The following is an 18,143-nucleotide window of genomic DNA, read 5'->3' as shown; positions in this document are numbered from 1 at the left end:
AGCCAAATTTAATTGCTTGTGGTTTTATCAGACTTCTAAGTAATGGGCCAAAAACCAGCTGTAGGCCTGAGAATGACAAAATCTTTGAAATGTGAAATGTGTACTCAAATGGGAGGTAGGCAGAATACTGTGCTATTCAAGAGGAGCTGGTTTTTGGTTTGTTTTGGGGTTTTTTGAACTGGGAAGATGGCATGGATCTCAGCAGAGCTAAGATCTCCAGGGCAGAAGTCGCTGTGGAGGAAGGAGAGTAACAGCAGGAACTACTCTGGACTGTTTTCTAAAATGCCTTTTTTATGTAATGTAGGTGAGTGGGAGGAAAAATCCTGCTGTCTGCAGTCTTGCTCTGTTCTTTTGAGAAATTGGAAGATGCTTTGGTCTGTTTAACTTGAGGTTCATAGTATGTTTGAAAACATCAGTGGGTGTTCAGACCTGCTGAGTTTTCCAGCTGGACAGCTACAAGTAAGAAAGCTGGGCTGTAATAGTCCAAAAAGCACCAGACAGACAGGTCCTGGGGAATATGTTTCTCATATTTTTGGCATTTTATCAATGTATGGGCTTTGTTGTCTTGAAGCTCATGTTCAAGAGTTCACATGACAAGAGTAAGTGTATATATATGCCTTGCCAATTCTGTTTTCGAGTATTAAATAATTTATTGCAGCTACAGCTGCAATAACTCCTGGAGTTGTTAACCAGTGGCTACTGATGGTGGCTACAAGAATTGTTGTGAAGTGGATCACAAAAAGCTGCAAGTACTTGTGGGTGTTTGCATCCCCAGGGGTGCTGTGGAGCAGACAGGACCATGGATTAGGAACAGGATTCAACAGCTCCAGCTGCAGGCACAGGAGGGAGGCGAGGTGATCCATCTCCCTGATGGAACCCTTAGGGGTGCTCTGGGAACATGGGAGGATCTGAGCTGCAGGAGCTCTAAAGAGCATCTGGGATTTTAGCTGCTGGAAGCTGTGTTCTGTAATAGATGGGCCATTGATCCGACTTAATGGGTTTGTTCTTGTGCAAAGTGATGATTTCCTTCTTTCAGAGTATCTGTTCTCCAGTGGAATCCCATTAAATGAGCTGATGCAGTAGAGTGACTGTTGCTGCTTGGCCTTTTTGTCAAGAACAGGTGCTTTCATGTTTATAGGCTTTTCAGTCTTGTTTGGCACAATCAATTTCAGTGCTACCATTCTAGTTGAGAAAGATTAAGAGAGTGGGAGACTTTAACCAGAAAAATGGTATCTCTTATTTTCCTCTTAGATCTTCCCCCTCACTTGCTCCCACTGTTTCTTGGAGCTCACTTTCTTTTCTGCTCACATTTTTCAGCAGTGCAATTGTATCTCTTGTCTGTAAACACCTTGGAGCTTTCTGGGGCAGAGATGATCACCTAATACAGCTTTATGTATGAAAATATTGAATGGTCTGTCATTCAAGTAATATTTATAGTCTTAAAAATGTTTTCAAATAGGAGCTGTTTCATAAAAGTTGTAATATGAGACTTCTGGATTCAAAGCACCTTTTCTGAGATTTAGAGTAGATGGTTGAAATACTGCCCCCTTTTCTGAATTGTCTCAGCACATTACCTGTTTACTAACACAATTGTATGGAAAAGTCAAATTTATTACAGCCTTGGGTATGTTTAGTTGTAGGATGAAGGCCATGATTTTTGAGTATAATATGTCGTTATACCCCAAAGGGTAAGTACCTGAAATGTGCCAGTCTAAGGTGCACCTGTTTAAAACCACTGACCTCTTGGGTGATTTAAGTGGCCTCTGAGTCTGTTAAATCTCTTGTTTCAGGAAGTTAAGAAGGATGTAGAGCCCAAGGATGATGCTGTGCCACTCAGGAGGGAGAAATCTGGCAATGTCGCCAGCCTTGTGCAGCGAATGAGCAGCTATGGGCTTCCAGCAGGAGGATTTCAGCCTCATCCCCCGTCCAAAGGCTTCAAGAAGAGTACGTGGTCTTTCCAATTCCTTCAATTGTGCATGCTGCTGACCTGCATTTTAAAAATAAACATGAATTATTTAATGCATGACTTAGTTTTAAGGTTACGTGGAAAACTTAACATAGGAAGAAGACCTCATTCAAAGACAAATTATGCTTCTGTATGTATGGGCAGAAAGCTCAAATGTAGCTTTTAACACCAGTAATAGGCATGAATTTTCCTGTGAACAGGATTTAGACTCCTTCCAGGTGTCAGAGGGCTTTGTAACTTCATGTGAGCTCTGTTTGTATTATCAGATACGTGAATGGAGAGCTGCAGGCCTGTTCATGATCATAAAAAATTTCCTGTGGTCATTTTAAAAGAAAAGTTGAAATATGCAAACATCAAGTTTTGCAACAAATTCAAGGCTTTGACAAGAAAGGGCTTTATAGTTCAAATTCTTCCTGATAGGCTTGCTTCTGGTGTGAAATAAAGTGCAGTTAGTGGTATTTAAAAAATTAGTAGTTTTCCTTTTGTTCTAACAAACAGGATGGCAGGACTCTACCACTGGTGCTTCTTTATCTGTGATTTCTTTGTTATAATGCCAGTTTTTATATCAAGGTGACTAAAGGCTAGAGAAGAAAGCTTACCATTCCCTGCATCCAGCAAACGGGCTTGTGATTTGTATTTGGTCATACCAATCTCTTGTAAGATATTCCTTTAAATTACTGTGGCTTCCTCTGTCTGAAAAGGTTTTGAAGGCATTTATTATTTAAGCTTGCTTTTTAAAAAAGTTCAGAACTTACTGGTTCTTGCATGTTGATGCTTTGAGGTTTTGCTTATATTCCACTAGTTGTTGTTTAAAACTCAGAAACAGGACCACCACCTCCTTTACAAATTTTCTGAGACTTTGTTCCAGGAAACTAAGGATTTAAAATCACTTTTTAGTGACTCTGATCTGTGTTTGCATGTTGGCAAAAGCATGTAGGTGCCTGTTGGATGTTTACACAGCAGACTTTGGAAAAATCCACCCTCAAAGATTAATGCTGGTCCTAGATAAATACAGCGAGGCTCTGAAAGGGAAACAATGTGATCTTATGGGTGCTTCCACCTGGAGATACTGTAGGATTCTGTGAACGTGATCTCATACTAGTTCAGCCGTCAGCTATTGTTCTGGTCACCCTAACACTGGAATGTTTCCATATTTTCCATGTCACATCCTCATGCTGGTGGCTGTGGCCAGGGTAGAAGGTACAGCTTGGTCTCTTTGCAGGGCTCTGGCTGCTCTCCTCCTTCTGGAGAAAATGGTGTTCAAGCACTTCCCTTTAGGCACACAGCTGCTCACCTGCTGCAGTGACAGTCTCTGCATTTCCATTTCACTTGCTGTTCCCTTTTTCCTGGAAGACTGTTTGAACAGCTCCTGCAGATCCTGTTTGCTATGTGCCTGGGCAATCACTTGCTTTCTAGAGCTAAGTTGTCTTTGTCTTTCTGGTTTTTTACTTGCTGAAATGAGGTTTACAATGTTAAAAACAGAGTTAAGTTTCTTTCATGCAGCTCTCCCTGAATTCAGGTATTTTTGTGTCAGGTGGGTGGTAAGCTGCAGGCAGAATTCCTATCAGTTAGATGTCTGCCTGTGTTTAGCAGAAAGAAAATACAGAAGTTGTGCTAAGTAACAGCAACAAAGAGATAAATTTGGTTTACCCTATACAAAACAAACAAAACCTGAAGCCAGGCAAGTTGTTTTGGGAAGGGACAGAATTGCCTGCAGGCTGCCAGCCCAGCAGTCCTGCAGCAGCACGTTAAGCTGGAGTTCTGTTCTCTGAGAGGACAGGTTCCCTTCCTAGGTTATTCTAGGGATTTTCAAAAGTGGGAGGCGGTACTTCCTAAATTGTGTCACTGGAAACAGACCTCAGAGGAGAGGGAGGTTTCTGGATGTGAAATGCATCCATGGGCTCCCTCCCACTCCCATTTAGATATAATTACACTAAGTAAAGGAACACTGAGATCAGATTTATGCCAAATGGCAGTGACTTTTAAATTTGCCTTTTTTTGGTATCAGTTAATCTCCTACCAAACAGAAGCCTTGAAAGCACTGCAGGAGGCAGTAAAGACTATTGAACCATTTATTGCAATTACTCTGAACTGAGCAATCCCTCTGGGCTCGTGCAGGAGTTCCAGTGGAGGTAAAAGCAGGGTATATTATGTGGCCAATTACGTGTTACTAGAAATAACCCATAAAGCTTCATATTTCTGGTTTATTTGTTTCTTGCTTAGATCATATACCAGCATGTAGAAAATTCTTGATTTGGTGAGCCCTCCCTCAGAAATTTTAGATGCTTGATGCCTGGCCTGTTTTGTACAGAGAATGCTGGGTGTGGTTTTCTAAGTGCCTTGCTCTGGACTTTGAACAGTGCTGTAAAAAGACAAGGATCAATCTTGGAGGCAGTGTCTGTGTTTTGAAATGTTTTTACACAGCTAATCTTAATTGCTGAAGCTTGAGTGTGGAAGGAGTACAAAGTATAAGAGAGAGAGCATGGAAATCACACAGCTCCTGTAAGCTAAGGCTTTACCACTTCAAACTTTTGATTGATATTTTCATTTAAACTGTGGCAGATTGTTTTTGAGGAGGATAGGGAGCATGCATGGGTCATAGCTCAAGATGATAATTGTCTTCAAAAGCATGCTGGCTGCTCTGTTGTGGAAAAGGTCTGAAGGCATGGCCTCTTGTTTGAAGGAGAAGTGCATAAACTGTCTGGGTTCAGCAGGAGCAGCGCTCCAGGATATGTGCAGAGTAATTAGGCAGTGTGGGTTCACACCACTGTGGCTGCAGGGCTTGAGTTCTCAGAAGCCACTTCAATGCTCTCCCCTCTCAGGATGTCATTTTGCCTTTTTAATGTCTGCAGTGCTTTAATGGTATGGGGCAAACAGCTAAAAACTGCACTTAATTTTAATCTTGCCTTTGTCGAAGACTGCTAATGGACAGTTTCAATTATTAGGTGCCATACTGGCACTGAGAAAAGGTAGGGTTTTTTTTTAATTCACAGATAAAAATGAGTTCAGATTTTGAAATATGAGCCCAGCAAATGTTGGCATTACCGCAGAGCTGTGGTTAGCAAGGTCCTTGTTAGAGGCCAGAAGGTCTGTGAGCTCTCCAGTGTGGTGCATAACAAAAGTTGTCCCTGCTTTCAGGATTACTTAAGGACTGGAAGCTCAAACTTGTACCTTTTCTTCCAAGTAGATACTAACTGGCAGTGATTGCCATTCCTGCAAATTTTGGTTGGGAAATAGCTTGAGAAATCACCATGGATTTACCTGACTTGCTTGTGTCAACATGCTTTTTATAGCAGGTTGGTAATTGGTATAGTGTTCGTTTATCAGAACCATGTCTCCCTAGCCTTAGGTGACCCAAGCAAACCACAAAATCAGGATCAAAAGCTACATAGCTTTTTGGAATGGCTTCTAGGTCTTCAGGAGCAGGGTGTAGGAGGGATGGTTCTCCTTTATGAGTGTTCTTACTTCTGGTGTTTCCCTTGGATCAGGGTCCAAGAAGCGGCAGTGCAAAGTGCTTTTCGACTACATCCCGCAGAATGAGGATGAGCTGGAGCTCAAGCTGGGGGATGTGATTGACATCATTGATGAGGTAAGCTGTTCCACAGAGCTGGTCATTCATGTGCTGAGAGTCAAACCACTTTTTTGGCTGATTATTTGTATTACAAGCTTGTTGGGAAGATAGCATGGGAAGTAGTGATTTTGCTGCTAAAATTAATAATTCTGGAGTTTTCTCTCAGGATCTAATACTAAAACTAAATATGCTAGATGTTTAGAAGAAATATTTTATCGTCACAGTAATAAACTGTGATCTATTACACAGATTCATTGTTTGAAAGGGTTTTGCAGTTCTTTTACCCTGTCTGTGTGATCCTTGGCTTTAGGATGCTTTGTGGTAAAACTGTTGGACCAGTTTCTTTAGGCAGACACACTCCAAATTGGTACAGGTGAAAAACGTTATTTGACTTGATTTCCCAGTTCCAAGTTCTCTTGTAGACCCATTGAATTGGAGTGGTGGTTTCTTATCTTTTCTTATGCATGTGCTTCCTTGGTGGCTGTTCCATTCAATAGCAGTGGTGGGAAGCTTGTATGTGTCAGAGGAGTATCTCTTTCAAATGTGAAATCTTTCAGGGAAACTGTGGAAAAGATCAGAGTGGTTGTGGAAGGAACATTTTTAGAACTCAGAGGAAAACTTCTGCACAGCAGGTTCTGACCTTCCCTGGTGCCATTTCTTCCTCCCTGAAGCTCTGAGAAGGGAGAGTGAAGTTTTCTTTCTAGCCATGTGCTATTGGTGGTGCTTTTTAAGTAGCTTTGTAAGACTGTATTTCGTGTGCATGACCCTCTTTGGAAGAGAGTGCTAACCTGACAGTTGCCAGGAAGGACTCTTCTATTTTCCTAGCAAGGAAAAAGCTATGTCCTTAGATGCATTTGTACTAATACTTCCAAAATTTAATATTTGAAAGTAAACAGAGCAAGTGACTTGCTAAACCTGCTCACTAAACTCGCAGTTTCATAAATGCCTTTGTGTGTGGGTGTTTTTTGAGGAGTGTTCCTGGGTAACCTCAGCACTTTAATTTGTGGATGGTGCCTGCACTGGCAGTTGTGACTGGATGGTCCAGTGTAAGCATTCATGAGAGAGCACATGTAGTGAACTATTGTTGAAACAACTATTTTGCTTGCATGTGTTGGCATCTGGAATTATTTTCAGAGGGGAGTGTGTTGTCATGTACTAGAGATGACCAAGTAGCCAAACAGAATAAAAAAATCAGAGCATTTCCTCATCTGGTTTCTTAAGGAAGTGTGGATTATATTTTATTATTTAGATTTTTTTCTGTTAGTTGCCATGCTTATTCCTTTTTTAATGATTTGAAAATATGTTTTTGTAGTACCCAGTCTTTGCTACTTCTGTGACAAATTTTCAGGGAAATGCTACCTGATAGAAAAATAGTATGGTCACAGAACTGTTTGCACGCTGTTTTCATGGTGATGTAGAAAAGACCTGACAGGTGTAGACTATGTCTGCCTGCTTCATGAAACTGTACTGATGGGACCAGAAATGTAAAGAATGGTAGAAAAAATTGTCCACGGGTTGTGCAATGTGCTGGGATAACTTGTTTTAGGTAATTTGTCCTCAGTACTGTGAGATAGTTTGCTTCTTTGTGTTTATATGTAAAAGGTGCTGTTTCTGTGCATGCAGATGACTTGTAACTTTTACTTCAAGGAAAAATTGTTTGGTCATCTTTGTCTGTGGGGAAAATAAGGTAAAATCAGCTCTGTGAGGGGGATCAGCTCTATCAGTTACTTGAGAATAATTCAATATTTAGCCCTTGAGTGCTTTTTGTAAATTGAGTTGATATAAATGACACCACTGATCATGAAATCAAAGGTGAAGGCAAATGGGTTCAGTAATTAAATGGTTGATATTGAAGAGAGCAGAAGTAACTTTTTGGGAAGAAAATTGTGCAGTGTGCTGGCTGAATCCACAGGGCTTTTTGTTTCTAGAAAGTCACGTGGGTTTTGCACATGAAAAACATGCACAGAGTGCATATGATGACTGTCATTGCTCTAAAACCTTGGTTTTTCCTTTATATCTTCCCCTCGCTCCTGTCAGGAGCAGCACTAAATAGCAGATTTATTTTTGTAGTATTATAGTTTTAGTATTTGCATGCTGTTTCTTCAAGTGAAATAAAATGTCATATAACATCATTAGGGAAGTTTTTAGAAAAAAAAAACCACAACAGATTGGTGAAGCTGCTTATTTCAGCCTTCTTCCCCGTTTTTCTTTGGAAGACTGTGTTTTTTGTACAAATAAGTTGATGGGATTCACACTGAAAAAAAAGTTCTGGTGTGTGTACCAGAGCTCTCTTGTGGAAATTGGATCATATGATAATGTTTTGGAATGGAGGAGAGGGGTTATGAAATTGTCATCTGTGTTGCTGCTGCTAACAGATGTGCAGATGTTCTCCACCAAAGCATGGAGAGCTTCTTTAGCCTGTGTCATAATGTTGATGAAAGAAACCTTTTCTGGCAATGCAGTTTGTGTCTAGTCAGGGGTTTATATAAAGGCAGTATGATGAGGAGGCTGAGTGAGTGTGCCCAGGAAATTTTGGGTTTGTTCCTGAGTGCCTCTGGGTTGGCATCACTTTGCTTTGCTGTAAAGTGCTTTGCTGACCACATCTCTTAGCAGAGGAATAAATGGATGCTCAGGTCACTTTCTGTACTGTAACCATTAAAAGTTCTTTTCTCGTGGCTCCTGAGTGAGTGGTGTGGGTGAGGCAAGGCATTTGTATTTTAATTTTCTGTTATATGTTCCATCAAACCTGAGGTGCCAGAGCCTGGGCAGCACTTGTCAGAAATCTGTGCTTAAAATTTGTTTCAGAGGCCCAGTCTCTGAGTTTGAACCATCCACAACAAAGCTGTATTTTCACACCAGGATGCCTTTAAAAGCAACAGTGCTCTTTTCATTGCCTGTGTCTGCAGCTGCCAGGTTCTCCTTGGGCTCTGCTTGCCTGGAGGTGGACTGGCATTAAAAAACTGTGCCTGTGTGTCAGGCATAGTGACCTAAAAAGCCAGGCTATAAAAAGATAATGCAAACAGCTGCTGCTTGGTTTGCTTTTTCCTCTTGCTTTCCTTTCTTAAAAACAACTTTCCAGCCTCAAAACAGGGCAACCTAAATAAAAGATTCTGAAAAATTATGTTAATTATAGTTTTTAGCTAGTGCTCATTAGGTAAATAAACTGAATTTATTTAAGACATTTTAAAAACTGTTCATAAGTTCAAAGGGCACAATTCTTAGTCCTTTGGCATCATTTTACCCATCACTTCTTGTTGCTCTGCTTTTGCTAGTTCTGCTTTAGACCATGCGGGATATTCCTGATAAGCTTTCCAATATGTTGCTGGCCTTAGGACTGTGGTGTGCCACCACAAAATCCTTGTGGTCTTGGCAAGGTTGGTCAGCTCTGATGGGGCAGGTCCCTGCCCCTGTGGTACATCTAGGGCCAGGCTGTGCTGTTCAGTCTCCTGCTAGATGGAGTGGATCCATTAATTTTCCATTTCTCTGATGTCTGTAAGGGCTTTTCTCTGTTCTACTCCACATTATCTGTAGAAATTTAATCTTTCAAACTCATTTTTTTATCAAAATTGTGTGAAGCTGCCCCATGGATGAGGCCAGTCAGAGCGGGACTTGTAGAAACTGGACAAGACAGAGGAAAAGACAGATGGACAGCAAAAACACATAAAAATTTCCATGGACACACAGACTCAAAGTTTCATCTTTATTTCATGAACAGATTAATACTTATTTGTTGTGTTAAATGTGCAGTGCCTCTAATTCTGTTTTGAGAACATTGATGAACATTTTGCTGCTTTTTTGGGATTAACTGAAATGGGCCTAATCTGCTGTTAGGATCATTGCTGTAGTGGTACAAGTAACATTAAGTTGTTTTCTTCCTCTTCTTTTTGTCTAATACTTCTGCATGTTTGGTAGGTTTCTTTCTAAAGAAAGAATGATAATTTGAACTTTCCCCAGAGTTGGTTGTAGAGTTTGTATGGAATTGATAGGAATTTCTTTTTTATTCCATTGGTAATGTGCAAAATATTTCTATACAGGTAGAGGAAGGATGGTGGAGTGGAATACTGAATGGCAAGGCAGGGATGTTTCCTTCAAACTTTGTGAAAGAATTGGAATCAACGGATGATGGAGAAACACAGGATGCTCTGGATGACACAGGTAGTGGTCTGTTTGTTGCAAACTCTTAGCAAAGTAAGTTTTGATTTCTGGTATAATTTGGGGTATTATGGTTAAACTACAACAAAGCTGTAAAGAATTCAGTCTTCCTAAGAATGATGTTCCCATTTCTTTCCAGAAAGTGTTAATGCTGAATATGAGGATACATGTCTGCTCCCATTTTCACTCATAATAAAATTGCAGTCAAAGTCTTAATCTTGCAAATGTGTGGTATACACTTTATCATTAGAAATTTTATAATATTCAAAGTTGATATTTTTTAGACTTGGATATAAAATTATTCTTTTGTTTAATAGCTTTTTTCAGTCTTATTCTCACAGACATGAGCTCTCTAAAACAGAAAATTGAGGTGTTTAACCAAGTTATTTGGAAATCAAAACAGTGTGGAGAGCCTCAAAATAAGTCCAAGGAAGGAGATCCCTGTTGAGTTTGTGAGGTCCCCAGGATGAAGTGAGAGATAAGGAATCTGACTCCATGTTCTCAGAAGGCTGATCTATTATTTTATGGTATTGTATTATATTATATTAAAGAATGCTATACTAAAACTGTACTAAAGAAAGAGAAAGGATACAGACAGAAGGTTTAACAAGAGTGATAATGAAAAACTCATGACTGACTCCTCAGAGTCCAGCACAGCTGATGGTGATTGGTCATTAAGTAAAAACAAGTCACAGGAAACCAATCAAACATGCACTTGTTGGTAAACAATGTCCAGACCACATTCCATACACAGGAGCAGCAATCAGATAATTACTGTTTTCGTTCTTTTCTGAGGCTTCTCAGCTTCCCAGGAGAAGAAATCCTGGTGAAGGGATTTTTCAGAAAATATGACTGTGACAGATCCCAGTTCTTAGGCCTTAGATTATATTTTAATCTAACAATAAGATGTTTTTAAGGCAGGATTTACATTTGGCTGTCCTTTTCTAGCCATGACTGTGTATCTGGGGCAGAAGCAGATGCTCTGTGGCTGAGCAGTAGCCTGGGTGGTGCCAGGCAGGTCTGTGTTTTACAGGCAATTACTCTGTTCCCTTGAAAATGCACTTTAGAAACATTTCAATCTGTGAAGGTCAATTTGAAGGGGACTTGTCATATGGTATTGCTGAAACAGGAATGTTTTTTGGGAACATCAGAGCAGGAGTTAATTGATTTTTAAAAGACAGTGGTCTAACATTCGAGAAAAACAGGTTGGTTTTTTTTTTTTACCTTGTGGTAATGTGCTCCCTCATTTACATGGTGTCCAGTACTGATTGCTTCAAACAAGATCTTGCTCAGACATAGGGAAGAGCAAGATCTTGTTGAATTATTTTTGGAAGTTTGGAATTCATGGTAGCATAAAATTAGACCTTGACTTGAGCAGTCCCAAATAGGTCAGTGGCTGTTTCCTTGGAGGTCAAGTTCCCTGAGTTTAGTGGGGTGTGGTGCAGTGAATTTACAATTGGGTATATATTGATCTTAATTCCTGTTTTCTGAGATCAGTGACACTGCACAGTAATTTGAAGTTATTGTATTTCCTGTCAGTTCCTAACAAGTTGGTGTGTTCAGCCCCTCATCCCCCAGGGGTTGTATTTAATGCTCAGTACTTTCACAGTCAGGGTCTGGAGTAGCTTTTGGTTCCCTCCTCACTCTCGGGAAACAGCGAAACTTCCTTTCACTCACTTGTGGTCATTCAAAGGTGCAGCCTGGACTTTGCCCACCAAAGGGATGTTTAGCTGTCCTATGAGATATGAGGGGGATATAACTAAATAAAGAGCAGCTGGGTGGACAAAATGTGAGCAACTGAAGTCAAGAGAACTTAGCTTCACAATACCATCAAAATATCCTAAATTAATGATAGGAGGAAGAGACTTTAATCTTTATTGCAGTTCACAGGCCTGCGTGGACTGAAAAGAACTTCACCCAAAGGCTAAAAGATGTGGAGGCCATTTTGACTCTGGTTGATAAAAGCTGTCTGCTTTCACATGACTGTCTCCTGGAATTGTGCATGCAAAAGTTGCTTGACTATGTATACTAATTTGTGGACTTTAACAGATCTAACCATAGTTTAAAAACTTCTTTAAAAAAGTGGCAAAGCTCTTAGCAACAAAATTAAGTTGTTCTCTGAAATACATTTCTGGGGGGTGGATAAATGCTGTCCCTTAAAACTGAAAGATTAAAAGAATTGTAAATAGTTGAATTATCCAGCAGTGATTAATTTCCAACAACTGTATCTGGTTTGAATGCTGGAGCATTTTGAGCAGTAGGAAAATGTCTCTGGTTCCTTGAGAGGCATCACTCTGCCACTGAAATACACTCTGTTTTCCTGTGACAGTTGAAACATGTTTGGATTCATTATGAACCTTTATTGATTATTGCTTTCTGTGGTTGTAGCTGTTCAAATGAGAAGCTTTTAAATGTTGGACTAAAATGCCATTTTCAGAGAGTGCGTAAGCAGTGTTTCATACAACTAATGGAAAACACTGATGTTAACAGGCTGTGGATCCTGAGTGATAATTGAAATAGCAAGAATATTAGTGAGCTGTTGACTTAGTTGCCAGAATAACCAAGACAAAACTGGTGTGATTTAAGTTGGTCTTACATTAAATATAAAATGAGAACAAATATGAGGTGTTACAGCTACAGTGGTGTTCCTTAAAAAGCTCTTTATCAGGAGGAGTGCACAAAGCTGTGCTGCTTCCACTTTTTTCCCAGAAGAGCAAATAAATAATTTCAGCTTTTAAAATAGCTTTCCCTTTCTTATTTTATTTTCAGAGCCTGTTTTCAATAGTCCTACCTCACCTGTGACCTCTCCAGGAAATGGGAGTGAACCTGCTTTGGGACCAGCACAGCCAAAGAAAATCCGAGGTGTTGGGTTTGGAGATATCTTTAAGGAAGGCTCAGTGAAACTTAAAACAAGATTATCCAGTAATGAATCAGAAGATAAAAAGCAAGATAAGGTTTGTAGTGGTACATATTGTTCTTTTGAGATTTCCTGTAAAAATAATTTAGGAGATGTGGAATCTGACCATTATCCTCTCATCGGGCTCTTGCCTATAAAACAAAACAAATCTCCTTGAATATGTTTCACAGTAAGTTGTATTTAACATTGATTCCAAAAGGTCTATTCAAATGTCTTGATATTTAAATCATTAGAGACTAAAAACCAAGCTGATACATAAATTCTCTTTTCAGAGCCATGACAGTGGCATCTCAAACCATCTGCAGTGTGAGGTCCCTCTGGTTCACCTTGTAACAGACTTTATGTATAGTCTGGGAGAAGATAAGGTCTACCAATATAAGTTAAACTTGTTTTTTAAAACAAGGAATATTTTGGCATTTCTTTGTGCTTTGGCTTATTTGGGTTTTTTTCTCAAGTTTTGGTGGATGTTGAGACTGCTGATCTAGGTGTCAGCTGCCATTACCTTCAGTGAGTGCTGCCAAGCTTCATAAATTACTGGTTGTGTAAGCCTGTAAGCCTTACACAGAAATGCAGTTCTAGGATTTTGCATTTTCTTTTCCCCATTTTTTTTTAAATGGTTGAGTGGGAAAAGGAGCCCTTTTATTCTTTGTTTGAATTTTATTTTGATCTGAACTCAAGAGCGTTCTTACTCCTTGGAAGCACAGCAACAATGCACAGTCCTTTCACTTGGGCTTACTATTCCAAGAGCTTATATATGGATTTTCAGCTTTTGGTAATTAAAGGCAGCTGAGATAGTCCAGTTTTGACTCAGGTGATAAAGAAAGCTTTTGAAGCCTTTGTCTATTTCAATTTGTTTGTGGATTATGGTCATTAATGCCGTTCTGGTGAGTGATTTGTTTTCCTCTGCCATGGTAATAATTGTATTGATGTAGGGCAAAAAGTGAGACGAGTCCCTTGGAGGAGGGGGGATCAGAGACTTCCTTGAATGTGTTTTTCTTCAGTAGCAATGCTCAGAGCAATGGCATGGTGTGTGCAGTGTTTGTTTCAGAGCATCAGATGATTTGGAAGAGTTGCAAGTGTGTTGCCTTCTGTTTAAAGCTTGGGGAATGTTGCTTCCTGAAGAAGGTGTTGTTTAGAAAAGGTCTGTGGCAGACCTTACTGCAGCCTTTCAATACATGGATGGATATATAGATGGAGAGAGACATTTTACTGAGGTCTGTAATGAGAGGACAAGGGGCAATGGTTTGAACTAAAAGAGAGGAGATGAGGAAGATGCTCTTCATGGTGAGGGAGGTGGGGTGCTGGAACTGATTGTCCACCCAAGTTATGGTTACCACATCTTTGGTTGTTCAAGGCCAGACTGGATGGGGCTTTGAGCAGCCTGGTTCTATAGGAGGTGTCCAGGCTCATGGCGGGGAGTTGGACTGGGATGGTCACTGAAGGTCCCTTCCAGCTCAGACTTCTCCATGATTCTGTGAAGTCACATGGATTCTCCTCATTCCTCCCCTTTGTCCCTTGATGTGGCAGGCTGTGGTCACTACTGTGATGTTCATGTGAATGCTGTTAGAATAGGTTTTCAGGACCTAGCTTCCAGTTTGCTTTCTTGTCATGAGATAGATCATTCAAAAGGGTGCCTCCCTACTGTCTGCCTTGTCACTTGGGAACAAAAAAAACCTTTCCAAACTTGTACAATTAATATGAAGTCTGCTCAGACCTTTTGGATTGTTCTCTTTGACTGTATATATGCAGTGACATATGCTGTGCAGTTTTGGTTGGCCTGTCTGGAAAGGTCTGTTCATTTCTCATCAAGAGAGGAAGTGAAGTGTGAAAACAGTTTTGCATAGCTTAATGTCAGAGAAATAAACAATTTAGTTTAGCACTTAATATTCCACTTATTGCCAAAGTCATTCCAAAGGTGGGCAGACTTACAGAACAGCATGGAGAGCCCAAGGGAGATAATTCTCATGAAGCTCTTGTAAAAATAGATGGCTTCCTTGGATTTGTGCTTAACTTGCTTTGGTGTTAGCTGATGAAATGCTTGGAGAGCACTGTCAGTCTTTTAAGACAGTAAGAAAAAAAAAAAAAAAGAAAGCTGTGTAGAGGAGAGGTCTCTTTTCCCTTGGAAAATTCAAGCTGTTCAGCACAGGAAGGCTGAGCACTGATGGATCTGAAGGGCCCAAGAGTGTATATGCTGCTGCAGGAGATCCTTCCAGCTCTCCCAACATCCCACGTGGGCTCAGGCTATTTATACCCTGTCTGCCTAAACTTCCTCTCTTATTCCTAATTGCATCTTACATTGGAAGGGGGAAATGCAGAGAACTATTTCCATGTTGGAGGTGTTTAATCTCAGAGGAGGGTTATTTTAGTGCTTCCTTCATATACCATTCTGGAGAGAGTTAAATTGCATAGGTACTGCAGGAACATCCCAAATGACCTTGGCTTCTTCTGTGGTATGTCAGAGGCACCAAACATCAGCCTACAGGCATTGTCTGGCTCTAAGGAGAGTAAATCCAGGTTCTCTGGCAGTAGAAAATCTGCAAAGTTTGAACTGTAGATGAAAATGAGCAGAGTAACTAAAGGCAGTGGGATTTTTCATATCAGTAATGCTGTTAGGGCTGCTCAGGTGAGTACTGACTGTAAGATCATATTCTGTGTTTGTAGCTCTGGGTGTGAAGAGGTGGATGCAGCTGAAGCTGTCGGAATCTGCCTGGCAGCTCAGTAAGTTTCTGAGGGGAAAAATTAAATATTCTGTAATTTATTTTAGTTAGATGTTAAACTCTGAAACTTGTGGCAATGCCTCTTTGCTTTTTCATTTAGGGGAAATCTGTAGTGACACTTGAACTGTTCTGTACAAATTGCTGAGAGTGAAGGGAAGCTGGGACAGGGTTTTCATGTTCTTTCATTTGTCTGAGTAGTTAAAAACTGCTTGTCTGAAGTGCTGTATGGCTGCTGAGTATCCCTGCCTTATTCCAGTGCAGGATAAGCATGGCCAGAGAGTTACTGAGAGCAAAGCTGTTAAACAACTGCTTCTGTTATGTGCTGGAGGAGACAATATTCAGGCTAATGGGAGAGTAACACCTGGAACTGCTGAAATACAATTGCTAAAGTGTATTTGGCCATATCCTGAGATCAGCTTCCAGTTTGAAAGCTGTGCTCTGTCTTTGACCAGTAGACAGACTCTAATTGCAGTGTCTGTAATGAAGTAAATACAGTAAGCTAAGTACTTAGTGGAAAAACTCATTAAATCTCTTGGAGATGGTATTTTTCATCATGTCAGCTAATGAAAAATTCAGTATCTTCCGGAGCCTAATAACAAACAAAACTCGAAAGAATTTTAGTTAACAAAGTTCTTTTTTCTTTAATACAGCCATTACCTAACCATCCTCCTGGAACAAAGTTAATTCATTTTCCTAGTACAACAAAAACTGAAAACACACCTGAAGTAATAAAACCAGAAGCTGAAAGTAAACCAAAAGGTAAGGCTGATGGATATTTACATCTGTTATGTGGAGGTCCTTTCTTATGAACTATTTGGCTACCAATTTGGTTTTTTGGTGTTAAAATCTAAAATGTCTGCGTGTTCTGAAGTTTTGTATGATGTTCTGTACCCTTGAGGAGTTATGCAAGTGCAAAAAAGTCTAAACTAATTTTTGCTTACATTTCTTTAGAAAAAAAATCAAAAACATTTGTAGGGTTATCTCCCAGAACAAAATAAGGCTGGGATAGGAACTTCTATTGCAGCAGTCATTTTGCATTAATTTTCTGTTTATGTGTTGTTTACTTTCTACCTGGTTTGATTCTGATGGGATGCTGGAGACCTATTTCCATGGAACAGTCTCCCAGCACAATTTCTGTCCCCAGGTTACACAAGTTCCTTTGTAGGCTCGGGATTTTCTGTGGAGGTGGCAGCATGCATCTGAAAGTTGGTGCTTAGGTTGTGTTGTGGTCTCTTCCCTTCATAATCCAGTTTCATTGTGATTCTGTTTATGCTGTTTTTTTATTTTTCTTTTTTATCTTTTAAGAATTTATGACTTCCTTTAGCTGCCAAATTGCACAGTTTTATCAAGAGAGATATTTTTAAGTCAACCCAAAACATCTTGTGGGAGTGCCAATCCCTATAAAAAATTAACTTTGATTATGTGATGTGTAGACTGCTCATTTCCCTGGTTCCAGAGCAGACATTTTGTCAACTTCTGTATTGTAATTTTAAGTATATTTTTGTTTTATGTGGAAGTACCTTATTTTGGTGTGTTTTCTATGGAATGCATAATTTGCAGAAATAAGAGAACTACAACATCTTGCTTTTAAACCATTCCAGTGCTATTGCTCTAAGAACCAGCTAGACAATGTGCAGCCCTGAGCATTGGGAAATTTGACTTGTCTAAAAATATGCATAAAAATTAACTCTGCCTAGAAAAAAAAAATCCCAACATTCAATGCTGGACACTCAAAGCATTCAGTATTTAGCTCCTTTAATAGATTCAGGTGCATCTCATGCTAAAAGCATGGAAGTTGATCTAATCCTGTGGCCCTGCTGAGTCTCTTTCCCAGAGAAGCAAATATATCAAAGAGGAACTTAAATATGACAGTAATGGTAGGTAATACCTATAGACACCAGATAAGAACCTCTTAAACCTTAGGCTTATTTCTCTTCCTTAGTGTTTTATTTAAATATAGACCATAGTGTAGTTGATGTGTCTCACCCTCAGTTTTGAGAGACCAGGTTTTAAAATAAACTGTGTTCATCTCTTAGCAGATAAACACAGATCTCTGAAATGTTTAGGCTAGGTTGGCTTATTTTGCAGTGAGGCTCTTCTGGTTTTGGAAGTTTGTTTTGGCCTCCAGTGCAAGGATATAAAAATATTTTCTTTAAAAAGTATAATAATCGCAATTTGATCCCTCTTTCCTCCAGTTATGTTAGGATACAAAATCTATATATATTATCTATTTAAGCTTGGCATACTTGGCATTTTAACATAGTGTTTATTACTCCTTTTTCTTTGTGAATACAGTTTGTGCATTTTTAAACTAAAGATGTGTGTCTTAAATAAACAAAACACAACAGCAAAAAGGTTTGACTGCAACTGATTTATTCTCCTGGCACCCAGCAAAAGCTATCATTAAGAATTGCAGAGGATTCTGTGATTCTGTGACTTGATGTTGTGCTGCTCTAACTGGAGGGTGAAGCAGCTGCTCATTGTGCTGTCAGTGCCAAACACCTGATAGGTTATGGCAGCAGCTAAAGAGTCCTTTTTTGTTTGCTTCCTCTTTCTTAGTGTGTCAGATACAGAAATACAACCTTTTTAGCTGCTAAATTGTTTAAAATGTGCTGGGGGTAAAAAGTCTATGTTTATGTATTTTGGCCTTTCTCATTGTTGTTTTTGTGCCAGTCTGGGAAAGGAAAACAAATCCTCTTGCCTTTTCAATTGTTACCACAATTCAAAATGGATTAGTTTTGAACTGTTCCAAATGGAAAGAAAAGAATTATTCTTTCTGCTTTTGCAGAAGAGGCTGTGGCCGAGAGTTGATGGCTCAGA

The 18,143-nt window shown here is 39.7% G+C and overlaps 1 protein-coding gene across 1 annotated transcript in view; it reads left to right on the top strand.

The window, feature by feature from the left end:
• CD2AP (CD2 associated protein) overlaps positions 1-18,143 on the top strand; it is a 76,208-nt gene that overhangs the window by 35,560 nt on the left and 22,505 nt on the right. The window contains exons 3-7 of the mRNA XM_064707819.1: positions 1,791-1,944; positions 5,455-5,555; positions 9,572-9,692; positions 12,459-12,643; positions 15,974-16,082. Of these exons, the coding sequence (XP_064563889.1) occupies positions 1,791-1,944; positions 5,455-5,555; positions 9,572-9,692; positions 12,459-12,643; positions 15,974-16,082 (670 nt within the window). The remainder of the gene's footprint in view (positions 1-1,790; positions 1,945-5,454; positions 5,556-9,571; positions 9,693-12,458; positions 12,644-15,973; positions 16,083-18,143) is intronic.

Source organism: Zonotrichia leucophrys, chromosome 3 (genome assembly GCF_028769735.1).
Source record: "Zonotrichia leucophrys gambelii isolate GWCS_2022_RI chromosome 3, RI_Zleu_2.0, whole genome shotgun sequence".
In the NCBI taxonomy this organism is placed as follows: Eukaryota; Metazoa; Chordata; class Aves; order Passeriformes; family Passerellidae; genus Zonotrichia; species Zonotrichia leucophrys.
Note: the sequence above shows the minus strand (reverse complement) of the source record. Positions and strands in the feature narration are given on the sequence as shown.